The following is a 17,766-nucleotide window of genomic DNA, read 5'->3' as shown; positions in this document are numbered from 1 at the left end:
TCCTAATTCTACATGCATAGCTTTTGAAACTTGGCTCCCCACTTTCTCCATTTTATGTAAGAACATAGGATGGTAGTGGTTTCTTAGAGCTGGTCTGCACCATCTTGCGTATTTTCATTCAGTGAGACGTAACGGTCGATAAGACTCAGGGAAGAACAGCGAACATAGTGCCAGGCACATAGTGGGCACTGTACTAATCATTACTAAATGAATGAACTAAAAAATCTTCAGGTTTGGTAAGTATCCTGTTTAGTAAGATTCTTTAATGCCAAATAGAAGTGTAAGTATATGGGTGATCAAATGGAAGTAGGGGTAGAGGGAGATAAGAGAATAGTTGGTATTTATTTACAGTTGCATGAAATTCAATTTTAAGATGAGGTAGAGAGTTGATCAAATGGAAAACAAGTGAATTATTTAGATATTTGTTGATGTATTACGACGTAAATTAGCACTGAGTCTGGTGTTTCTCAACCATTTTTTTTCACTTAATGTTCCCACAAGGATCCCTTTTTATACCCTTTTCTCTTTTTCTTTTTTTTTTTTATTTCAAAACATTAGAAGGTGCGCGTGTTCTTGTTATGACATAGATGAATTGTATGGTGCTGAAGTCAGGGCTTTTAGTGTGCCTGTCACCAGAACAGTGTACCTTGTACCCTCCTCCCAGCCTCTCCCTCACCCCCTTTTTTCTTAATCACCATCCTCCCTCCATGAAATTTTTTTTGAAGGTGCAGACTGAGATGAAACGTCCATGAAATTTTAATTCTGAGATAGTGCTGTGTGTGTGCCCGTGCGCTGGTGCCCTTTGGGGGGTGGGGCACAGCCCGTGTGGTACCTGAGCCTTTTCTCCTCCACCGCAAGGAGCAGCAACTTGCCCCTCGGCAGGGACTGTCCCCCATGTAGCCTTATTTTAGTAGTCGGTAGCCTGTGTTGCCGCAGCTCACATGGTCTGCTGAGGTGTAATATCAGCGTGTTAAGGACAGTGTCTGTTCCAGCATGTTTATTTTCTGTTAGCATTCTTTGAAGGTGTCAGATAAAAAACTTGCAGAGCAGATAAGCTGACAAACTATAAATAACATCTGTGTAGAGTCTTAAAATAGTTTGTGGTTCATCACTGAATAGTTTTCTTACCAATGTTTAAATTAATATTATGCTGAGCATAATATTTTAATATCGATTACTGAGGAAAATGTTGTTATAGTATATAGATAATTTTTGTGAGTGGTGGTGGTGTGTTTACCAGTGTTAATTATTTTGCTTAGGTATGTCTTAGGTTAAATTGGATAAAAAGAGGCAACTTGCTGAAATAGAAAGCATGGTGGATTAGTTTTAGAAGACTTTTTTTTTTTTTGAGACAGAGTCTCGCTCTGTTGCCTGGGCTAGAGTGCAGTGGTGTCATCATAGCTCACAGCAACCTCAAACTCCTGAGCTCAAGCGATCCTCCTGCCTTAGCCTCCTGAGTAGCTGGGACTACAGGCATGCGCCACCATGTCCGGCTGATTTTTCTATATATATTTTCAGCTGTCTATATAATTTCTTTCTATTTTTAGTAGAGACGGGATCTCGCTCTTGCTCAGGCTGGTCTCAAACTCCTGAGCTCAAACGATCCTCCTGCCTCGGCCTCCCAGAGTGCTGGGATTACAGGCGTGAGCCACCGCGCCCGGCCAGTATTAGAAGACGTAGGACTAGTGTAATGAGAGGTCATTCTGAACACTTGGAGTACCGAGCACCAGTGAACACCAGTGAAGACAGAGTAGGAATAAAGTGGAGAGAGACCAGCCAGCACTGTCGAGAACAGTGACTCTGGGTAGATCATTTCTGCTTCTCTCCCACTTCTTTCATTTCTTTCACTTGATGAAATAAATAAATTTAGGGTAACTATTACCATTTAAAATTATTTGCCTATTAAAGGAGACACTTTGGGTTTGTTATTTGTTGTTTAATATCATGTTCTCCTAGTTTCAAACAGAATTAATTTGTTAGGGGACCTTTTGGGAATAAGTTTATTTAGTTAATTTCAAATGTCTGTGGATTTCAGAATTGACAACTTCTTTCCATTATAAGGTAGAGCGAATCAGGCTTTATTAGTCGCCCTCTCCGTTCCAAGGGCGTACTCTGCAGAAGCACAGATGTCTTCCCAGGTGACTTCTGCCCAGTGTTTTTTGTTTGTTTTTTGTTTATGACTCTAAGGATGTCTGATCTAAACCAAAACAGCTTCACAGAGATTTCCATTTAAATATGAAGCTGTGTTGTTTTCATCTCTATTTTGGTCATTTCTGTCTTACTCAGACGTGACCCCCGCGTCTCACCCCTCCATGTGGTGAGCCTCTTTCCTGTTTGACACCATCCCTCCCTCATCTCATGATGTCTGTGCTGCTGTTTCTTTGCGTCATTTAGGACTCTTTCGTTGTGTCCCCACTTTCTTCATAATTTCTTCACCTTTTTCCCCAGAATTCTTCCTCCTACCCTTTCAGCAGGGGATGTTTATTTTCCTGCAGACCACCCAACACTGGACTTAGTAACTCGGCGCCGCCGCTGTTGCCTGGAGACTGCTGTTTGTCCTTTCATGAAAACCTGTTCTTTTCTGAGGCTTGCACCACACATTGTCTGTTTTGTTATTGGTGTCTATGGCTGACCTGTGCCAGATAGTGCCTAGTATAATGGTTGTCCAGAACTGTGGCACTTAATTAACAGTCTTTCTTTCCTGATCACTGTGTGCAGTCGGTCGTCTTGGGCAGCCCCACACGTCTAACGTTCTGGCTCGCACTTCTTTCTCTTACCCTCTGCCTTTGCCTGTTCTTCTTGGCTATACCTTGAGCCTGATTATTAACTGCCATTTTTCTGAGATCTTCTTCCATCTGACTACAACTTCATATCCTGTGATCTCTCGTATCATTATCCAAACTTTCTTCCTTAAGAGATGAGGGTCTCACTATGTTGCCCAGATCGAATTTGAACTCCTGGGCTCAAGGGATCCTTCTGCCTCAGCCTCTCAAGTATCATACTGTTCTTTAACTTCATCGAGACCACTGTATGTGTTTGTTTTATACTTCCTTTTCTCCTGTCAGCTTCCTTATGGCTATGTTTCCTCCTGGACACTAAGTCCAGACCTCTTTTCTCACTATCTTCAGGCTTGCTCCTGTTCTTCCCTTGCAGCTGCTCAGAAAATCTCCTCCGAAATCCGTTGTCTGCCTTTGTCCCTTCCACGTCTGGGCTCTCCTGTGGCAGTACAAACAATTAGTTCTATCAGAGATTGAAGATTTTTAACTTACCTGGCCCCTCATTATGGCTTGACAGTCTTTTTGCTTTTCTTGGGTTAGTATCTTACCCTTTTTTTTGTTTTTTCTGATGACTTTTCTAGACCTTTATATCTCAAACCCTTTACCCCAATTCAGGCCACCCACCTCACATATGCTTATAATATGCTGGACTCTTACTTTTCAGGAAAAAAAAAAGGAGAAGTGACCAAATGTGAATGCTCAGTTTCATCTCTGCAACCTGTACACCTGTCCCCAGTGGTTTCCATTTGTAGGTCACTGAGTGTGTGTTGTAGTCACAGGGGCACCCTTGCCCAGGACGCGTGTCCTCACTTCTCTGAGATCTTCATTTAATAATTCTTTGTGGCTGATTTCTTCCCCTCAACTTGGAAATGTATATGTCAAGGATATACTTTTTCCTCTGTATATACCTATATATTTCATACACATGTGCCTTTTTCCTCTAAGAAAAAAGCCTCTTCCAGCCTCACGCCTTGGACCTGTCTGGTGACCATACATCTTGGTTGTCCAAGATAATCCCAGTTTATCACTGTCTGTTTGGGGCCCACTTTTACTTTAAAGTTTAGATGGTCTATTATATGGTCGCAATATTCTTCTCTCTCCCCATTCCACAGGGAAACCTTTCAGAATGATATATCCTCTTACTGTCTCAGCTCTTTTTTCTTCAATCCCGTTATGTGCTTATCCTTTAGCCTCTTTCTCCACTGAAACTGGTCTAGCGTGAGTACCAAAGACCACCAGATTTCTAAATTCCATGGATACTTTTAGTCTTTATAAATTTTGATCGTTCTGCAGCATTTATCGCTGTGCACAACTCCTTTCTTCTTTAATTTTTGTAACAGTACTTTACTATGAGTTTTTTCTTCCTTTCTATAAGTCTGTCTTTACTGATCTTCCTTGTTTCTTTGCTTTCCTTCTCACTAACCTTAAAGTATTGATGTTTGCTAAAATTCTAGTTTTTTTCCTTTTTTTCTTCTTTTCATTAATATATTCTCCCTGAAGATTTCACTACCAACTCTATGTCATTAACTCCTATATCCAGAACTCTAGTCCCAACCATTTTCCTGAGCTCTAGACGGTTTCTCCTCAGTCTGTCGCACATCTTTCTGTAGCTGTCCCAGCCTCCTTGAACTCAGCCCATTAACACTCTTATCCAAAACTGGCCCCTCCCCAAGTATTCTTTTCCTTGGTGACCAGTATCTCCATTCATCAAATCTGAAACCTGAGAGTCCACCATCTTCATCCTTCATTCCCTGTACACAGTCTTCCAGGTCCTGTCTCCGTCTCCTAAATAACACCCAGTTCTATTCATTTCTTTCTATTTTCAATGCTAGTTATAACATTAATCTTATCTCTCCGCTTCTCTTTCTCTCGTCAATTCTCCAAGTTTCTGTCTGTGTTTTCTAAAATGCACAAGTAATCTTGTCAGCTATTGTTTAAGACCTTGTTGACTCATTGCCTGAATGTTGAAGTCCGGAAATGTTTGTTGAACTGGTTGTGATTGTTGGTGTGATGTGCCAGACCGCCCTGGTGGCTGTGCCTGTTGCGTCACTGCACACGCCTGAGCTGGAGTCCCTGAGAATTGCAGCACGTGCTGTTTTCTTTCATTAGAGAAGGGAATGCGCTTCTCCCCCCACTTGAAGCTGATAAACTTTAAGTATCACTTCTACTTAAGGGACAGTGTAGAGTAATGATTAGGGTCATAGACTTAAAGACATACTTGTCTGGAATCTAAACCCAGCTTTGCCACATTAACTCGCTCGCTGTGTTATTTTTGAGCAGGTTGCTTAATCTTTCTATGCCTTAGTTTTCTCACCTATAAAATAGGGATAACTGTAGTACCTACCATATAGCATTGTTGTAAAGATCAAATGAATTAATGTGAAAATTAAGTCAATTAACATATGTAATGCACTTAGAACAGTAGCTGGCACACAATAGGTACTGTATAAGTGTTACTTATTATTTATCATGTGTTATTCCAGTGAAACCATACCTCTCTCTAGGGAGACCTCTTATTAAACTGTAAGTTTGCCGTAGCCATACCATGTATCACATTGATAAAATCATTTGTCTGTCTTCCTATTAGACTGAGCCCTTTCGTGGTATGGCCATCTTTTTCTTTCCATGCTGAATGAATGCTTTTAAGTCAGTGAATAGATTAGATACATAGATAAAGAATGTGACAACAGAAGTATTCTCAGTACCTGGCATTATGCTTTGAGAATAGTAAATATTTCAGTGAGTTATCCGTAATGTAATGTAACTTGATTATATATGGTGTTGCTTTTTTGTACAATTTCTGCCTCTCCTTTTTCCCTGGAGATAGTCTCATTCTGTTGCGCAGGCTGCAGTGCAGCAGTGGTATCATAGCTCATCGCTGCTGCAAACTCCTGGAATTGAGTGATTCCCACCTCAGCCTCTCAAGTATCTAGGACTACAGGTCCACACCACCGTGGCTGGCTATTTTTTTACTTTTTGTAGAGGCAGAGTCTCCCTGTGTTGCGCAGTCAGGTCTTAAATTCCTGGGCTCAAGTGATCCTTCTGCCTCAGCCTCCCAGACTGCTGGGATTGCAGGCACGAGCCACTGCGCCCAGCCTCCCTTTTTAAAATTGAGGTACAAGTTTCATATAATTAAATATATATTTTTAAATGTATGATTTGATCAGTTTTGACAAATGTATGAACCTTTCTAACCCCAACTCAATGAAGATGGAGAACGTTTTGATCGCCCGGGGAAGTTCCTTGTTGCGCCTTCCTAGTCCCTGTCCCTCAGCCCTGCTGCTGGCCAGTCAGAATCACCGTTTTGATTTCTGTCCCTGAAGATTAGTTTTACTTGTTCTAGAAATACATATAAATGGAATTATCAGTATGTACACTTTTGTGTCTGGATTCTTTCACTCAACAATGTGTTTTGAGTTCATCTGTGTTATCGTATGATCAGTAATTCATTCCTTACTTCTGAGTAGTATTTATTGTAGGAATATACAATAGTTTATCCATTCATCTGTTAATGGCATTTGTGGTTAACTAAAGCTGCAGTGAACATTTCTGTGAAGGTATTTGTGAACATATATTTTCATTTTTATTGGCTGAGTACCTATGGGAGGAATTGCTGGGCCATGGCTGTGGACAGTGTCCCACAGTGGTTGTCCATTTTTACACTCTTGGCAGCAACGAATGAGAGTTCCAAGTGCTTCATGTTCTTACCAACAACTGGTGTTATTAGTCCGTTCAATTTTAGCCATTTTAAATGGTTGTGGCATGTTTTAATTTATGTTTCTCTGATGATTAACACTGTTAAGTGTCTTTTACATGTGTGTATTGTCTATTCATATATCTCCATGTAATATGTCGCCTTTTAGTGCCTGGTGTCTTTTGCTTAGCAGAATGTTTTCAAAGTCCATGCACATTGCAGCATTTATCCTTTTTATGGCTAAACATTTCATTGTATGGATATTCCACATTTTGTTGATGGCCATGGCTTTGAAAGAAATCTTGTTTTTTCAGATTTGTGGAATATAATTATTCCATTCATTTACTCATGTACTCATTACTCATAAATATTTAGTGCCTGGTATTACCTTTACTTGGGGATATGCATGTGGTTTTACTCATTTCTTGTGCTTGGGGTTGGGGATTCAAAGATAAATACGCACTGCCGTCCCGGGAGCTTTCTTTCTAGTGAAACATACAGGCATGTAAACAGGTAAGTTACAGAACAGTGTGTAAAATACTGTTAGATTATAATCTAAGGTAAATTTAATCCCAGAAGTCACTAGCTAACTATGCTTGGAGGAATTGGTGAAAACTTCTCAGAGGAGGTGACATTTGAGCTAGATCTTTAAGAATGAATAATGTGTCAGGAGACTGCGGATATTTTAGGTCGGAGAAAGCTCGTACAAAGGCATGGAACTGTGCAATGGTCTGGTGTGTCTTGGCCCCTTTGAGAAGGGCAGTGTGGCGATCTCGTGGGCAACATGAAATGAGTCTGGAAAGGCAGATCTGGGCCAGACTGTGGAAGAGCTCTACATTTAAGTGAAGGAATTGGGTTTTATTCTTTGGGTTTCTGAGAGACCAGAGGGGTTTGGATAAGTGAAGTAGCATTGCTGGTCCTTCAGAGGCTGTTGGAAGACCTCATATCCAGCAAGACCCAACTTTTCATTTTCCCCAGAAGATTTTGTCCATATTAGACACTTTTTTTGTAATGAATATACCAACCCCCCGCCAAACACACCATCTCCTTACTACCCCCTTCATTCACAGCCTGTTAATTATCTGCTTTGATTTCTTTATTTCACCTGCCATTTATCTGAAATTATCATGTCAGTTTATCTGTTTGCTTAGCTACTACTGTCTCTTCCTTCCAGAGCAGGTTATTCCTTGTCTTGCCCTGACCAATGCCTGGCATATAGTAAGTGCACATCTCTGTTATATGAATGAATGAACGGTTCCACTTCTAATATCTTAAACTCTAGTATACTGCCGTGGGAGCATAGTCTCCTGTTCCTTGTCCCTTCCCCCTACCTATTTGTGTTTTTTCCATGCTTTAACCGTACTGTCTCCTAGCCTGCTCCCATCACTGTGTTCCCTAAGTAGCTGAGATAACACCGTCCACTGTTTTAGCTGTACTCTTGAAGTCTTCTACTCCATCTCTTTGCTTTCCCTTTTGTCCTATTTACCTATCAGAATCCTTACCTTGGCTCAGTGTGATCCAAATTCAAGCACACGAGTGCCTGCCGGAGAAGATCATCTCGCTGTATAGTTTGTGGCCAGTTACGTATTCATAGTGTCCAACCTCAGGTAGACATAAAGCATTGCCAAGACATCTTGTGTTTCCTAGTCAACACGTAGTCACACATCGTTTAACAGTGGGGATATGTATGTTCTGAGAAATGCATCATTAGGTGATTTCATTGTTGTGTGGACATCATAGAGTGTACTTACATAAACCTCACCGGCACAGTCTACTGCACACCTAGGCTGTGTGGTATAGCCTGTTGCTCCTAGCTGCAAACCTGTGCAGCATATTATTGTTCTGAATACTGTAGGCAGTTTTAACACAACAGTAAGTATTTGTGTATCTAAACATAGAAGTAGAGTGAAAATACGACATAAAAGATAAAAATGGTACACTGGCATAGGGCACTTACCAGGAATGTATCTTGGCAGGACTGGAAGTGGCTCTGGGTGAGTCAGTGCGTGATGTGAAGGCCTAAGACATTACTGTTCACCCCTGTAGACTCTATAAACACCGAACACTTAGGTTCCGCTTCAATAATAATAAATTAACCTTAACTTACTGTAACTTTTTAACTTTATATACTTTTTAAATTTTTAAAAACTTTGACTCTTTTGTACTAGCACTTAGATTAATACACAAACACATTGTACAACTGCACACAAATATTTTCTTTCCTTATATCCTTATTCTATAAGCTTTTTTCAATTTAAAAAAATTTTTTTTAAATGTTTTTGTTAACATATAAAACACAAAAAATACACATTAGCTTAGGGCCTACACTGGGTCAAGATATCAGTATCGCTGTCTTCTACCTCCACAGTTTGTCCCACTAGAAGGTCTTCAGGGGCAGTAACACACATAGAGCTGTCATCTCCTGTGATGATAATGCCTTTTTTCGGAATACCTCCTGAAGGACCTGCCTGAGGCTATTTTACAGTTAACTTTTTTTAAATAAGTAGGAGTACAGTCTAAAATAATGATAAAAAGCGTAGCATAGTAAATACGTAAACCAGTAACATAGTCATTTATTACCATTATGAAGTATTATGAACCTTACATAATTGTATGTGCTGTACTTTTATACGGTGGCGACACAGAAGGTTTGTTTACACCAGCATCACCACAAACACGTGAGTAATGTGTTGCACTGAGATGTTATGACAGCCGTGACATGGTTTTCCAGCAACCGCTGTTCTCTTTTTTGCTCTCTACTGTCCCATTTTGCCACCCTTCCCTTATTTCCTTTCATCTGCTTGACAAAGAAAATACGTCTCTTAGACATGAATTCCCTCAACATCTCCCTTCACGTCCACAGATGTTTCTGCACCCGTGGTGTATCTTTACCTCCTTCCTTTCTGTCTCTCTTCTGTTTGAACTAACCCTTTCACCTGCGCACTCGTCCTCCTCCACTTCCTCAGAGGTCTTGTGTGTCCCCTCACCTCAAATTCTTCTTCATCAATGTGTAAACGTGTAGCTCTGTCATTTCTTAGTAACAGATACCTGTCACTCTCCTTCATGATTCCTTTTCTTTCTCTCTTTCCTTGGCAGTTGTTTTCTCTGCTCCTGTTCACTTTTCAGTCCTCTGCGGTCTGACCTCTGCAGTCTTCACTCCCTAGACCTGTCCTTGTTATGGTCACCAGTGAAATTTCTGTTTGCAAAGTAGTGGATGCTTTTTAGTGACTGTCATGGTATTTCTTCTTCTTCTTTTCTAAAACGTTCTTCTTCGTTGGTTTCCATGAGATCACTTTCCTGATTTTCATCCTACATTGGTCTGTTCTTTTACAGTTTCCTTTGCACACTACGAAAGCACAGTTTAGGGACAGCAGTTCAGTGTGATAGAAGTAAGTGTGATCTGCTGGTTTCGCTTGAATGTCTGAGGGTAAGTCTTCATGAGTTACTAACAAACAGACATTTGCTAAGGACTAGACAAGAGAAAACTAAAACTTCATTTTCTGTCAAAAATTTGGGACAAAGATGTTTTATGTTGCCAGTTACAAGTTTCACATGCATTCATAGAGTTAGGGTGAAGGTTCTCGTAAGAAACGGAAGGAACTCAGTCAAGAGCTGTGGCTGATTGTGAGGAATCAGCCGTTCAGCCTGATGTAACTGATGACAGCTCCTGGCATGTCAGTTTTTCCGCCACTTCCTAGCCGCTGTCCTGTCATTTGCAGCGTGTTCAGTTACCAGACTAGTTTCACTGCCGTTCAGTTCGCTGTTTTCTGTCTTTCCCTCTCTTCTCTACCTCACCCAGCCCATTAATCTTTTCAGTTGTGTACTGTAATGCATATACAAAAATGCATAAAACAAATGTGATGTTCCTTTTTTATAGATACACTGTGAAGTTAGGATCATTTAAGTCCCATCTAGTCAAAACACAGAACACAGTCGTCGCCCTGATCCCACCTGGTGTGTCCGTTTCTGGTTACACTTTATCCCCCACCTCACTCCTCATGGTAACCACTCTGCTGTTTGAGGCCGCTACTTTGTTTGCTTCATAGTTACAAAAACTGAGTATACATCCCTAGACAACACCTTGCCCGTCTTTAACCTCTGTGTAAATGGAAAGCTGTGTGTGTGTGTGTGTGTGTGTGTGAGAGAGAGAGAGAGATTGTCTGACTTCTTTTGTTCATGGTCTATTCGTGTTTTTGCCTGTAGCTGAAGTTCATTCATTGTGTTTGTTGTGATGTGTTTCATAATCATAATATGTCACAATATATTTACCCATTCTATTGATGAATATTTGAATTGTTTTCAATTTTCAGCTATTAAGAACAGTGCTGCTATGAACATTCTTGTATTGTGGTAAACTTTTCTGGAGTGGAATTGCTGGGATCAACTTCATTTTTACTAGGATTTATCTATTTAGTATACACATAATTTTAAAAGACTGTTTCCTAAAGAGATTCACACCACCAGTATATGAGAATTTTCACTACATTGGGTTGTTCTTCTCTTTTTTTACTTGTTTATTGTCTTGTAAATCCTTTGCTGTTATTTAAATTGCACAGTGTTTCTGTTTTCACATTTCCATATTGAAGAAACAGTAACAACACTATCTAAAAATATGAGTTAATCTCATGATGTCATCTAGATCCATGCCTTGAAATCAACACACATTTTCCTTATGTTATGTGTCCTTGTGTATGTTACTAAGTTGACTTTTTTAAAATTCATATGGGATGGCTATTTTACATATACTAAGGGATAGTTGCCACTTTTATTTTTAAATAAAAATAATTTTGTTTTTTGGCTGGTCCAATGGTAGTGGGTTATCAGAACTTATTAACATTAGTATCACTAAAGTTGGTATTCAACCCCCTACTGCTAAATTTGACTGGCTTAAAAAAAACAATTTTATTTTTGCTTTTGTTTTGCTTTTACTTTTTAATCTAAAGTGTCATTGCTATATAACTTTTAGCCCTAAACTAGTGATAGTTTATATAAAGATCAGCAATAATGCAGCTTCTGGTTGTATAGGTTTTATTTCTAAGAATGTATGTGGAACATTATATGAAGTAATTCTAATGGATCTTTATTTTTCTTTCCAGTTGGCCTTTGCCAGAGTTTGATCCAAGCCAGATTCGACTGATTGTGTATCAAGACTGTGAAAGAAGAGGGAGAAATGTCTTGTTTGACTCCAGTGTTAAGAGAAGAAGTGAGGACATATCAGTATCGGTGAGCCTCATTATTGACTTGGTTGACATTTAATGTTGAATATTTTAATAATTCAAGAAGGAATGAGTAAAATTTCAACTATGGTACTTTTGTCAGTATAAAACATCTTTGCCATGTTATTTTAAAATTCAGAGTTCTGATTTCGAGATTTTATTTGGAGGAAAAAAACACTTGCATTATCTCTCATCAGTCTAGCCAGAAAGTATTTTAGTTTGACGTTTATTTCCTTGTATGATCGTATGGTGAGATATGACCCAGAGCTATTGGGATCCTCTTAAGGGATCTGGTTGAAACCTCTCATTTTATAGTTGCGGAAAGTGAGACCTAAAGAAGTGAAATCATTTGTCTGAAAGTACAGAGCAAGTTGCTAGTGTTTAAGGGAAATAATGTACATGGAAATATCTCGTGAAGCCCCTGATGTCAATTATGCTAGCCCCTTACTTTAACTTTTTTCTAATAACTGTAACTACAAATCAGTACACATATGCTAGTTTTCTAGAATATTATTGTATCTTATTACATTATATGTTATATATAATATTTTATATTTTTATTATATATTTCCGTAAGTGTCATTAGGTAGGGTTTTTCTTCCCATTAAGCAAATAGCAAATTAAGGTTTAGAGAGGTCAAGTAACTTGTTCAAGGGTTAAGCTTTTGGCCCGAACTGCCATTTCTAGTAATTCTCCAAGATGATGAACACAAAGGGGAAGGGGAGAGGCACCACATATATGTTCTCCAGGCCTTTTAGAAAGCATGGAGTTGTTCCTTTGGCTGCATACATACAAATTTACAAGAAAGGTGATACTGTAGACATCAAGGGAATGGGTACTGTTCAAAAGGAATGCCCCACAAATGCTACCATGACAAAACTAGAAGAGTCTATAGTGTTACCCAGCATGCTGTTGGCATTGCTGTAAACAAACTAGGGCAAGATTCTTGCCAAGAGAATTAATATATGGCCAGGTACAGTCTGTAGTCCTGCTACAGGAGTGGGGAACTGTTTCATGTTGGAAGCCGCATTAGTTTAGCTGTAATCAAATAAGGCTACATTGAAGAAACTTCAACTAGATACACCTAAAAATATACATTATTTTGTAAAAATCTAACTGCTATGTACTTAATAATTTCAAAAAGTTATTAAGAGAACGATTTGTTAATATTAAAGATAACTAGCCTTTTAATGACTTTTGTTGTGTCTGCTTTTTGTTGAAAAGCATTTAAATATTTGGTTGCAGCATGGAGGTCCCCAGTTTCAGTTGATCCCCTAGATGGTATCAGTCACTTGTGACCTTAAGGGCGTCTTGATTGGGGTCAGGGAGGAGAACATAGATTCGCAGCAGTAAGTGGTTGAAAAGCAAGAAAGCATTTTGGGGGCATGTTGCTGAATGCATGGGTATGCTCCTGCATTTTCCCGTATTTCAACTGGATCTTTCTCGGCATCCATGACTTGTCATCTACTGAAATACTGGAATCTCAATCAATTCTATCGGTAGTTCTTTAGGTGCCTTGGCGATATCAACTAGGTGAGGCTGAAATGCCAATTTGAGTGTGATGTCATGATTCTCAAAAGTCAGTGAACCTTTCGTTGTATTCTCCAGTTAATGGGTCTACAACAGCTGCGTATTCTTCACAGGATTCACATGTATAATCCTGCTCATCAGTGACCTTTGCTAACCGGGGAAAATGTCATCCAAAATTTCCTTTTGAAGAAGTGTTTTGAAAAACAGATAGCTTTTTTTGAAATGCTTGGATTTTTTTTGGCCACATATCATATATTGACTTAGTTTTACCTTGCAAAGAAATATTCAGGTCATTTGATTTGACATGGTATCACACAGAGATGCTGAATTCCTATAGAAATCTTCTTTCAGTAAGTCACATTGCTGATTCTGTTCTTCATAAACTTTAACTATTTGTTCTCGCAGAGATAAAATTTTGTCTAACACCTGCCCCTTTAATAGCCAATGCACTTTAGAATGACACAGCAAATCCACACTGAGTACCTCATTGTTCAACTTTAGCATGTTATGAAACTGAGGTACTGTGTTGCATTTGTAGGAATGTAGTGAACAATGCTTCTTAAGTGAAAAGTGTCACTTAAAATAGTAGCTTTTGCACAGAGATTTTGCTGATGAAAATCAGCAAATGAAAAGAAATAAGAGCGTCCGGATCTGTTAATACTTTATCTGTGCAGGAAGCCCTTCATGTGCTCCTGTCATGGAAGGTGCACCATCTGTCCATATACTCATTAAATTTACCAAATTCAGTCCAATTTCACGACCTTTATCTTGAAAGTTGTTGATGATATCTATTCTCCCTGTTGTGTTCCCAAGAGTACCCAGAGTGAGTAACTCTTTGTAGCAAAGAAAATCTTCTGTTATGACCTGAATGAAGTATAAAACCTGCACCAAGTCAGTGGTTTGATTCATCCAAAGCAATTGAATAATATATATTTTCCTTTTGAAGTATTGCATGAAGTTGTTCTGTTGAGGGCTAATTTATGCTGCCAGTCAGTTAATGGTTTGCCTTGAAAGAGGCAGTTGTTTGTAGTTTGAAAAGTTATCGGGGTCTAAGCAGCCTACAACTTCCACGATGTATTCTTTCAGTTTCTACATCACTGAATGGCTTCCCCCTTTTCCCAGAGTGTATAAACTACTTTATAAGTTGCTTCAGTGGCATTAACCCAGGTCTTATGGCTGCTTGAAAGAATTGTCTTTGCTTTTCATCTTTAATTTCTGCAATACAACCTTTCACACCTCTCCCTCTAATTGAAAATATATGTAGTTCTTATGAGTGTTATAGTGCTGATGAGCATTGAATTTCTTTAATGTTGATATTGAAGTATCACAAAGCAAGCAAATCATCTTTCTTTAGCAGAAACAAGAGAGTATTGAAATTCCCAATCCTCATTAAAAAATGTTTTCTTCCTTTAGCGTTCTCTTGGTCTTCTTTGACATGACGGATTGTTAAGCAGACAAAATTAAAAAATACTGTTGAGCTGTGCAACTATTCAGAAATTCCACTTCAAGCAGAAACACAGTGCACCGTTGTTAAAAGCTGATAACAGACTGGAACACTTGACCCCCATAAAGTCTAGTCACCCAGCCCTGTGTGGTAGCGGCACCCGTCAGGCAGGGGAAGTTAGGACTAAATCACGAGCGTGGCAGCCGTCAGTTTAGCCCTATGGCTTACTAATGTTCTAATTGTGCCAGTCAATCTGGGAGGATTATTTCGTTGAAACTTATTTTATTCTTTGCTATTTTAAGTACATTCATTTTTAAAATAAAAATATAAAAGATGAACAAAAGTGTATTAATAAAAATAAAAGGATTTGTTCTGTAAAATTTGGATTCAGTCAAAAGGCTGACCTTAAGGACCTAGAAGGCCACATGTAGCCGTAAGGCTGCAGGTTCCCCAGCCCTGTCCTAGTACTTTTGGAGGCCAAGGCAGGAGGATCACTTGAGGTCAGGGGTTCGAGACCAGCCTGGTCAACATGAGATGCCCCTCTACAAAAAATATAAAAATTAGCCAGGTGTGGTGGTGTCCACCTGTAGTCCCAGCTACTCAGGAGGCTGAGTTAGGAGGATTGCTTGAGCCCAGGAATGAGAGGCTGCAGTGAGCTATGACGACGCCATTGCACTCTAGACACTCTCGCAACAGAGCGAGATTCTGTCTCCAAAAAAGAAAGAAAGAAAGAATGTGCATATTGACCATATTTAAGCACTCTAAGGGCCAGGGCAGCTTCCTGAAGTGTGTAAAGGAGAATGATCAGAAAAAGAAGGAAGCCAAAGAGAAAGGTACCTGGGTTCAGCTGATGTGCCCGCCTGTTCCACGCAGAGAAGCACACTTTGTGAGGACCAGTGGAAAGAAGCCTGAGCTGCTGGAACCTATTCCCTGTGAATTCATGGCATAATAGGTGTTAAAAAATAAAAAAGACGTCTGGATTATTTAAAATAAAGGAAAAAAAGGATCCAGGTTTTGAATTCATTTCTAGTTCTAAAGCCGTTATTCTTTTTGTGTTAACTATTTGGTTAAGAGATGTTTTGGGGATTGCTAAATGTCCTTTTTAAACAATGCCTTTGGTGCTGGTGGCAACTATAAAACAATTAGTCTTCAAAAATGCTGTGATGTAAGTCAAGTTACTTCTAAAAACCTACCTGAGGTCTGTTACGTGGAAGAATGGACCCACCGGCAACTGTGACAAAGCACTGGAATACCTTCAGGAGTATTGCAGACCTGGGTGGAGTGTAACGTTGTTAGTTGTGAGCAGTGAAAGCTCCAGAGGAGCCGCTGGGAGGCAGAGGACAGACGAGGAATACAGCGAGAGCAGCACGTTCTTCTTCCACGCCAGACTGTACAGCTTTCTGGTCTTCAGCTCATCCCTTATTAGCAATTTAACTGTTCATTTCATGAATATATTTTCATTTCAAAAGACTAAACAAACGTGTATGTGTGTATAGTAAGATATAACAGTCTCATTTGCATTTCTCCTCTTACTCCTACATTTCTCCCCAGAAAAAATAATTTTTCATAACAAGTTTATATTAACTTATAATAGGTTTATTATATTTAAATGAATTAGTAAATGTTTTAAATCATTTATAGTTTTAAGTTTTTAGATGGGAAAATACTGATAGATATAACCAACATAAACAAAAGGCTCTTGGGATCATCAATAATTTGGAAGAACATGAAGAAGTTTGGAGACCAAATAATTTGAAAACTGCTGCAGTATATTGTCAGTACTAATGAACATTGTGTAGGCCATGGTAATGTAGAAAAATTCCCGTGATTTAATAATGTTGGCAAGAAAAGTACAATACAAACTCCACAAATACTAGTATAACTATGAGACAAAGAATAGAAAGCAGTGCTGGAGGAGATATAGGAAAATGCAGATTAGTCATTATATTAAGGTTATATTATTTTGAGTTATTTCATCTATGGTTTTCCTAAAGGTTTCTGTACTGTGATTAAATTGTTAGATGGTGAAAAATCTGTTCAGACATGAATGGGCTGTGATCTGTGTTTCAGAAACTCTGTAGTGACGCTCAAGTTAAAGTCTTTGGGAAGTGCTGCCAGCTGAAACCTGGAGGAGACAGCTCTTCTTCTTTGGATAGTTCCTTGACTTCGTCTTCTGATACAAAAGACCAGTGTCCTAAGTATCAGGTAAGACAATTGATGTCATTTATTTATTCATTTATAAATATTTTTGAGCACCATCCTAGGGACTGAGGGTATAATAGTGATTAATTCTTATCGTCCTAGATCTTACATTGAAGCTGGAGGGATAGATAATTAAACAAGTAAGTTTATGAACTTTGATAAATCTTAGGATGGGGAAGAGAGCTATGGGAATAGATAGCAGGAGTATTTTATTTTCTCCTTTTATTTCCCAATTCAAATTTATTGGGCATCAGAATAATTTCTTATATACTTTTTCATTATTTAAATATCAAGATAGATACATAGTTGTATTATGAAATTAGAGTATGGTTGGAAGTATACATAGTCAGAAATGCAGTTTTATTTTTCAATAAGTGATGTTACTCTTCTTTTAAAATACAGAGATAATCAAATCTGTAACTACATAAGAACTTCTCTATAAATCTAGTACATTTTACCTAAGATCAGTGTTTGGTTGCATGCTAAGCAAGTATCATTTGATGTGAACTTGTTTGTATCATCCAAGTTGGCATGAATCACAAGGATTTTATATTTAGCAATACCAAAATAGAATTTTGGGTTTTTAAATTATTTGTAATGAGATTATGTTTTGGTGGAAATTGATCCTTATATTTTATCAGTTGGACAGTATATGTGAAAGGAGTCTGAAATTACTAAAAATCCAGACGTTAGATGCCTTCTTCCGTTCCTCCTCCATCTTAGGCACAGTTCCCTAACGACTTTGTAATAGTGCTCTGCCATGCAACACCGTCATGAGTTATGCCAATTTGCACAATTTGGAAAGTTCTCTAATTTGATCAGTTGTGCAGACTTTCTTATATTATGTGGTTAAAAATAAATATTAGCAAACTGATCCAGGTGGTAGAAACCCTGAAGCATTGA

At 38.8% G+C, this 17,766-nt stretch overlaps 1 protein-coding gene across 4 annotated transcripts in view; it reads left to right on the top strand.

The window, feature by feature from the left end:
• Positions 1 to 17,766, top strand: part of FNIP1 (folliculin interacting protein 1) — a 120,228-nt gene that overhangs the window by 41,635 nt on the left and 60,827 nt on the right. For 3 of the 4 annotated variants that reach the window (XM_069483588.1, XM_069483587.1, XM_069483590.1), the window contains exons 2-3: positions 11,568 to 11,694; positions 16,732 to 16,866. In XM_069483588.1, the coding sequence (XP_069339689.1) occupies positions 11,568 to 11,694; positions 16,732 to 16,866 (262 nt within the window). The remainder of the gene's footprint in view (positions 1 to 11,567; positions 11,695 to 16,731; positions 16,867 to 17,766) is intronic. The other variant, XM_069483589.1, reaches the window with a different exon arrangement.

This window comes from Eulemur rufifrons, chromosome 10 (assembly GCF_041146395.1).
Source record: "Eulemur rufifrons isolate Redbay chromosome 10, OSU_ERuf_1, whole genome shotgun sequence".
Taxonomy (NCBI): Eukaryota; Metazoa; Chordata; class Mammalia; order Primates; family Lemuridae; genus Eulemur; species Eulemur rufifrons.
This window is presented reverse-complemented; position numbering and strand designations above follow the sequence as displayed.